General features: G+C 33.9%; 2 protein-coding genes across 2 annotated transcripts; one reads left to right on the forward strand and one right to left on the reverse strand.

Annotated features, from left to right (window-relative positions):
* The first annotated feature begins 938 nt into the window (after window positions 1-938).
* On the forward strand, window positions 939-5,486 carry LOC107485717 (uncharacterized). The gene is made up of 12 exons (XM_016106277.3): window positions 939-1,193; window positions 1,572-1,641; window positions 1,950-2,016; window positions 2,263-2,346; window positions 2,492-2,611; window positions 2,952-3,410; window positions 3,637-4,046; window positions 4,151-4,250; window positions 4,353-4,412; window positions 4,519-4,605; window positions 4,698-4,826; window positions 5,283-5,486. The coding sequence occupies exons 1-12, from the start codon at window positions 1,103-1,105 to the stop codon at window positions 5,484-5,486; spliced, it is 1,881 nt and encodes a 626-aa protein (XP_015961763.1). The 5' UTR covers window positions 939-1,102.
* Window positions 5,487-6,868: 1,382 nt separating this feature from the next.
* Window positions 6,869-7,681, reverse strand: LOC107475053 (STS14 protein). Its single transcript, XM_016094724.3, has one exon. It carries the CDS (start codon window positions 7,606-7,608, stop codon window positions 7,078-7,080), a length of 531 nt encoding a protein of 176 aa, XP_015950210.1. The 5' UTR covers window positions 7,609-7,681; the 3' UTR covers window positions 6,869-7,077.
* Between the last annotated feature and the right edge of the window lie 466 nt (window positions 7,682-8,147).

Consider the following 8,147-nt stretch of genomic DNA (forward strand, 5'->3'; position numbering starts at 1 on the left):
AAATTTATACTTAGATCTTTATTAGTTACTATTTTTCATAAAAACTCAATAATTCTAGAATATTTTTTTAAAAATATTTCATAATTTATCTTAAATCAAACACAAAAATAAATATTTTAAAGAATTATATTTTTTAACCAAAAATTCAGAAAAGACTAATTAAAATTTTTTATCTAATACAAAAACTCAATGATAAATTTTTAAAATATAAAAATTTGATAAAATATAAGAACTATAAGAATAATTAAGTCTAATATATATTTATACTTTGAAGTTTCAAATATATATTATTTGTTATAGAATTCACATGAAAATGTCAGTTAGTTACATACGTAATAATATAAAAAATAGAGACAAAATTTTGTCAGAAATCTCTCTGTTTCTATTTTTTCCATCAATTTATTCCTATGTAAAAATCCTAAGTCTAAAATGCTTAGCCTAGATAACTTGTACCAAGAGGACAATCTGTTATCCTTGAGAGCTTGACCTTACTTAACCTTCATCCATGAAAAATAGTAATAATTTTAACCATGTTACACGTGTATATAAAAAAATTAGTTATTAAATTAATTATTAATATAAAATTAGGTTTTTATTTTTTTTCTTTTTAATTGGTTTTTGATTAGGTTTTTGTTAATAGTAACTGACTTAATTATATAAGGATCTAACTAAAAAAAATTAGTGTAAAAACTCAAATAAAAAAAATGTAAGAACTCAATTAAAAAAAATTAGTGTAAAAATTCAATTAAAAAAATATAAAACCTAATTAAAAATTTTACGAAATTATAGAAACAGATGAATAGAATAATTAAACTTACTTAATTTAGTGATTAATTTTTAGTGTTTTTATAATAATATTATTTATAAACAAGTGTGCAAACAAAGTAACAAACTCAGAATTCAGCCTCTATTTATTATTTTTCTTCCTTTCTTCTTCTTTCTTCTCTCTCTCTCAAGTGAATTTGGATCTCTGTTCTCATTTCTCAAGAAACTTTACAGAGAGAGAGAGAGAGACTGTGTCCTGTTTTGGACGTTTTGACTTTTGCAACAAAGCAGTCACCGTTCTATAAATAAAAACACAGTTAGCTTAAAAAAAAGGAAAATGCTGCTTCAAGAACCTCAACCCCAACGAGCAACACTACTTTTATTTCATGTCTTCAATGCAATATCTAAAAGGCAATCATTCACAAAAGGTTATACCTTAGCATAAGCCAGGGGCTCATTGGTCAAAACTCTCATTATTTATTATACACAGCAAGCAAAGTAAATGATCCCTTTCAAGGCTAACCTGAAATTCTTGGAATCTACTTTCTACTTTCTATTCCTATTCTGGAATAGTGCTGCTTCTTCTTCTTCTGCATCATTTTCTTCCTCTCTTTCTGTGTTCTTACTTGTTTAGCTCCTGGGTAGTATGCTAACTCATGCTGCTTTCTTTCTCTTTTTTTTTTTCCATTTAAAAAAAGAGTTTTTTTGCACATTTGCTGCATTACTTTCCTTTAAAACAGGACACTTTTTTTTTTCTGTCTGAAACAGAGATAACTCACTTTTTGTTTTCTTCATGGTATTTTCAGGCATGGAGCTTGAAGGGGTTAAAGAAAATATGGAACTGAGGTTGGTTTCAAGGCACAAGCGTTCAAAGAGGTGCCCCTTCTGTGGAATATTTATACACTTGTAAAATTTTGCATTGAAGAGCCATTTTTTGAGTGGAAAATTTTCATGAATGTAAACACAGCATATGAACTACAAGCTCTGAAATGTTTTCACATAACTGAGAATTTCACATTGAGAGTAAAGTGGTGTCCATTTTAGATTCTAAATTCTCACTCTTATTATTGTCAAACACCATTTTGAGAATTGGGAGTTCGTGAATGCACCTCCCAAGTAAAAGTTCAGATCCAGATATAAACTGATTCTAATCTTAACCGTTTCTTCTCTCTTTGTAATGGCAGCTTTCCTGATAATAAAAAGTTTGAGGAGGATAGTACAGACACTGAGGCCACAGATAGAATTAAGCTGGTATAACCAATTTCTCTATTATTTCATCAAGAAATGTCATCACTGTTTTTCTTTCAGCCTTTTCTTTTTGTAGATACTGCTTCTTTTAAATGCATTGTGAGACATGCATGTATATTTTGGCATAATCCAATGTTGTATAATCATGACCTGTGAAGATATTGTTGGTGTAGTTTAGTTCAATTTCTTCTGGACAAAGTTTATAAGTGAGAATTTCATTGCTGAAGTGTGGCATTAATCTGATTTCAGGATACTGGGTACCTCACAGAATGCTGTAATTCTAGGACAAAACAAACAGCTACAAATGATGCTGAATTTACTCTGAAGCAAGAGGTACAAATACAGTTCTGGAAACTGCTCATAACAATTCCCTTTTTGACATGTTCTAATTCAACCTTATTTTTGTTCTGCATAATTCTGCCTCATGTAATAGCTGTGTTTTACATTTTTTTTTTTTTGGGAATTATCTTTGTTGCAGATTCTACAACTTGAGAGAAGACTGCAATACCAATTTGAGGTCCGAAGCACATTAGAAAAGGCGCTTGGATACCGACCTTCATCATCTCTTGCTAGTTCCAATGATACAATAGTACCCAAGGTTGGGACTTCTTCTTTTGGCACAACAAGTGTGTGCATTGCTTCTATTGTCAACATTTTTGGCCCCATTAATCAGTGGACTGTTTTATGTATGCTATCATGAAAACTCTAGAGGAACATTGACAATGAAATTGAAACCATATATATGGTTTCTCCTAATTTATGCTAGCATGAGGTGCATAATTTTGTGGCTCAACCCTGCTTTGTGTCTGCTATTCTAAGATTATTATGCAGTCTATCAATGAATGCTGCATTCTCTTAAGAGTCCACTGTGAATAAAATCTTCTTTAAGAATTTGTTTGTCAAATTTTAACCACTTTTCTTTTTCTTTTTGACTTCAGCCAACCACAGAATTAATTAAGGAAATTGCAGTGTTAGAGTTGGAAGTTGTGTATTTGGAACAACATCTCCTCTCCTTGTATCGCAAAGCATTCGATCCGCAGTTACCCTCTGTCTCTCCACCCACCAAGGAGGAAAGAGTAGAGTCTCCTCTAATAACAACTCCAAGAGCAAGATACACTGAAGTTTCTAGGCCTCATGAGGTCTTAACCGAAAGAGAATGTTCTGCAGTTCAATCCAACAGTCATATTCTTGATACTATTAGAAAAGAACATACTAATGGATATAAAGTTGAGACTCCGGAGAAAGAACATAGTGTAAGTCAGCCAGAAGAACAGCATTTAGATTCTGGTGTATATCGTTGCCACTCTTCATTATCCCATTGTCCAGCATTCGCAACAGCACAGTCTCCTACAGCATCCTTGCGAGCTTGTCATTCGCAGCCATTGTCCATGATGGAGGTAAATCACATAATGAGAGGTTTTAGAGTGCGTTTGGTTTGCATTTTCATTTTAATGTTTTACTTGAGTTCATACTTTGGATTTAAGTGCCTGCAATTAGATCCTTTTTGACAAAACTTCTTATATGTACTTTATTGAGAAGTTCTACAATGTCCACTTCTCTTTACAACTATTTCAGTATTTATTTGCCTTTTATGGATTCTGACTGTTGATTTTTTTTTTACAGTATTCCGAAAATGTTGATGGTTCATCAAATATAATCAGCCTAGCAGAGCATCTTGGCACGCGAATATCCGATCATATTCCGGATACACCTAACAAGCTTTCTGAGGATATGGTGAAGTGCATAGCAGCTATATACTGTAAACTTGCAGACCCGCCTACAACGAATCCTGGCCTTTCCTCACCAAGTTCATCCTTGTCTTCAGTTAGTGCATTTTCTGTTGGAGATCATGGTGATATGTGGAGTCCAGGTTTCCGGAACAATTCGTCTTTTGATGTACGTTTAGACAACCCTTTCCATGTGGAAGGGCTCAAGGAGTTTAGTGGACCTTACAGTACCATGGTTGAGGTATCATGGATTTACAGAGATAATACCAAATTGGGTGATACAGAACATTTACTCCAGAACTTCAGGTTTAGATTAAGATCATAAATGTTTCACATAAGAAAAGTACATAGATTATTGAAATTCTTTAATCTCTTGGTATTGTAATCGACATGCCTCTATGTTGTTTCAGGTCAATTATTTCTCGACTAGAAGACATCGATCCGGGGAAGTTGAAACACGAGGAGAAGCTAGCTTTCTGGATCAACATACACAATGCTTTAGTGATGCATGCAAGTTTCTTGAAAACCATGTTTTTTCTTTTATTATTTCTCCTCTTCTTTCACTTGATTCATTGTGTTAAAAGTTAAAACCTCTTGTTTGGTTTCTAATAGGCATTTTTGGCTTATGGTATCCCACAAAACAATGTGAAGAGAGTCTTTCTTTTGTTGAAGGTATAAACTGAAAACTGAGATGCAGATTCAATCATTTTAATTAAAGGATGAGCCTTTTTAGGCCTATTTTCCTTGACTAACATGCTCAACCACTTGCTCTTTACAGGCTGCATATAATGTTGGAGGTCATACAGTTAGTGCAGACACAATACAGAGTGCTATACTCGGGTGCCGAATGTCGCGTCCTGGACAGGTGGATCATGTCTAAAGTTTTGAGCAATATCTTACTATTTCTTTAACTTGTCAAGTTTTGAGCAATATCTTCTAACTTCCTTCTTCTTGAAGTGGCTACGAATGTTCTTTTCTTCAAGAACCAAATTCAAAGGCGGAAATGGACAACAAGCATATGCAATTGAGCATCCTGAACCTCTTCTACACTTTGCACTCTGCTCCGGAAACCATTCCGATCCAGCGGTACATTATTCGAATCTTGATGCTATTTCAATCATTGGTATTTCTTTAGAAAGTACCCTTGCTTCATAGATAGATATAAGCACTCAAATTGAACACAAATTATAAAAAAAAAAAATCATTTGTGAAAATTGTTTTCATGCTAGCATTTCACTATACCATATTACATTACAAGAATTTCATTACCATGTATACAATGATTTTATGTACCAGAATGGACTAATATATATAGCAAGAAATCACCATGCTTCCTGAAAGGTAACATAGGTGGACCATTCCATGTGATAAATATGATAGAACCAAAACAATTTCACGGGTGGAAAGTGGAAACTAAACAAGAAAACGTGCATTGACAAACATATGATCGTACTGTAATACTAATTACTATCTCCTCTTTCATTTTCACATGGCTGCCTAACATTAATTTGTCATTTGTCTTGTAATGAAAATTTTTGACAGGTACGTGTATATACACCAAAGAGAGTGCTTCAAGAACTAGAAGTAGCCAAGGAAGAGTACATTCGCGCCACTTTTGGGGTACGAAAGGACCACAAAATACTTTTACCAAAGCTCGTTGAGTCGTTCGTCAAGGACTCCGGCTTGTGTCCCGCCGGTACAGTTGACATGATCCAACAGTCTCTTCCTAAGGATTTGGTAAAGTGATTGCTTTGGTTTACATTGTTTGGGTCTATGTATTCTTTTGTACAAAGTAGAGAGGGTAGATTGCATTATTGCAATAGCAAAATCTTACTACTAATGTGTATTATTTTCTTTTTTTTTTTTGGTAGTAAGTAATGGTAGTAGTATATGTAATGTATCAAAGTGATTCTGCCGTGAGCAATATAAATTATCTTGAGCTATAATTGATTGTCATTTGGACCCCAAAACTAAAAATAGATTTTATTTCCTTGTTCAATATTGACAAAATTTTACAAAGAAAATCTCATCAGAAACAGTGAAAGATACAATGTCTTGGGATTCACATGTTCACGTGAACTCCAGGTACAAATTTCGTCGGTGCAATTAAGTTACTATCTTTGTCATTTGTTAGTTTTTTCATCTTAAAAAATGGGTTGAAAACTTTAACTAAACGAATCTTGAAACTGAAATAAAAACGGTTAGGAATCTTTTTTGGTGTCAAATTTAGACGTCATGTATAGGCTTCATACAATATTACTCTTAAGACTCTCTTAAGTTATGTACGTAGACTGAAAAAACCGTAACTAACACATTGGTTGGGAAGAAAATCAACTGACAAAATGAAATATATTTAGTATAATTTATTATTTTTTATCATTATTTTTAGTTATTAGTTCAATTTATTTAGTATAATTTATTATTTTTTATCATTACTTTTAGTTATTAGTTCAATTTTTTTGTCTAACAATTTAATAATATATTTTTAGCAATGGACTATTTGTACAAAATGAACATTTTTCATACTATCTAAAATAATCAGTACTAGGGATAATAAACATCTCTCGAAAAATTAAACTAATTTTGGAGTTCACCAAAAATCGAATTCTTAACCTTTTGGATCTAGCGCTCTAATACCATGTCATGATACCACTCATCCCAAAAGTTTCAGCTAATGGAAAAAAGTAACACTAATGATTATATTTTTAATACTCCATAAACTTCCATTATACACATTGTATAAATATTCCTTATTATTTTTATTATGATGGAAAGTTAAAGTCCTAAGTTGAGCATTGCGGCCTGAAAGTCCCTTTCTATCGAATTCGTTGCGTTTCCATGCTATGTGGAATAATTATAGGTGTGTCCATCTCTCTCCCTCTCCCTCTCTTGTGTCTTTGATTGTTGGCTTAAAAAGAAAAAAAAGAAAGCTAGTGTTTAAATTTCTGTTGTTGGTTGATTATTGACTAATAAAAATAGGGTTTCCAGTTATAAAAGAAAATTAATAAATTATAGTTGGGAGGACCTGGAGTAGGTCCAAAATAATATAATAGGAAAACATTAATCTGGATCAGAGATAATTGATTGATATTTCAGTAACCGTGGGCCAAATGCAAACGGTCTCCTCCTTGAAAATAATAAAAATATTAAAATAAATGAAGATCGATCTCATTTTCTTAACTAGTAAACAAGATGCATTATTATTAGTAGCAAACTGGGAATGGCATCATGCCAAAATGGTTCAATGCCCTCAAAAGCCCAATCTCAGCACCATTCTAGTTAATTAACACTAAACGAAACACTCAGCAACGATCACAATTAAGAAATAGAGCATGGATCAGTATGGACTCTCCCCAAAGTAATTCCCAGGTGGATTATAGAAACAAATGGTCAAGCTAGCATCCTCCTTAACGCATGTGGCTTGAGCGCACCCCAACATAATCGATTTCCTCCACACTACCTGCGTGTAAACACCGCACCTGTGATTTGGAACGCAAGAATTGTTGGCGTGGTTGTAATATTGCTTTTGCCTCACCCACTCTTCCACCGCTATGCGGGGAGTCACGGCTCCGCCACTTGTCATCAGCTGGTTGGCGCCGTACTTGCCAGCTGTCAGGTTGGCGAACTGGCAGCCCATCTTGTCCCTCTGGAGCCGGACGAGTCGGCTTGTGGCGTTAGCCAGCTGCTGGCTCCAGATTAGGGGCTGAACGCCCACCGCGGCTCGTGCCTCGTTGTGAGCTGCCAGGAACTCTGTTGCGGCGGGTGGTAGCGGCGGTGGTGGGGAGGTTGCTGCTTGGGCTGAGACGTGGAGGAGGATGGGGAGTGATGCCAGTAGAAGCAGAGAGGAGAGGAGAGTGTTTTGTTTCATTATTGTGGGATGTTAATGAGTGTACTAGTTTTGTTGGTGTGTGTGCAACTGCGATGAGCAAAGTCAGCTGCATCTATTTATTATATCGAAATGACACATGGAGGCATTAATTATCTGCCGAGATATATTGCTTTACAATTTTTGTTTTGAAAAAAAAAATAAAAAATCAGCACAAAAACTGAAAAACAAACCTCATCGTTATCTTGTTTAATGAGCAATGTTATAGTCAATATTTGGTACATGATAAAGACTCTATATTGCAGCATCTGTATCAGACAAAAAAAATTAGTTAGTGTAATTAAAATTAGTTAGGTTATTAGTATGTTATATAACTAGTAATTAGTGCAACAAATCAATTATGTTACATTAGTTAAAAATTATATATGATACATAACATATACTTTGGCAAGTAAGATATGCAAATATCTCGGATAGAAACCCAATTAAATAATAACAAACTCACCAAGTCCAGACGAGCTATAATAAAGTTTGAAAATCATAATTAATACTTTCAAGCGTTATCCTGAAGATAATCTCAA

This window comes from Arachis duranensis, chromosome 1 (genome assembly GCF_000817695.3).
Source record: "Arachis duranensis cultivar V14167 chromosome 1, aradu.V14167.gnm2.J7QH, whole genome shotgun sequence".
NCBI classification, from domain to species: Eukaryota; Viridiplantae; Streptophyta; class Magnoliopsida; order Fabales; family Fabaceae; genus Arachis; species Arachis duranensis.

Coding starts and splice junctions, on each gene's coding strand:
- LOC107485717 (XM_016106277.3), top strand. CDS start 1,103: ATGCTGCTTCAAGAACCTCAACCCCAACGAGCAACACTACTTTTATTT. Junction 2,612..2,951: donor ATGATACAATAGTACCCAAG/GTTGGGACTTCT, acceptor TTTTGACTTCAG/CCAACCACAGAATTAATTAA. Junction 4,251..4,352: donor ACAATGCTTTAGTGATGCAT/GCAAGTTTCTTG, acceptor GGTTTCTAATAG/GCATTTTTGGCTTATGGTAT.
- LOC107475053 (XM_016094724.3), bottom strand. CDS start 7,608: ATGAAACAAAACACTCTCCTCTCCTCTCTGCTTCTACTGGCATCACTC.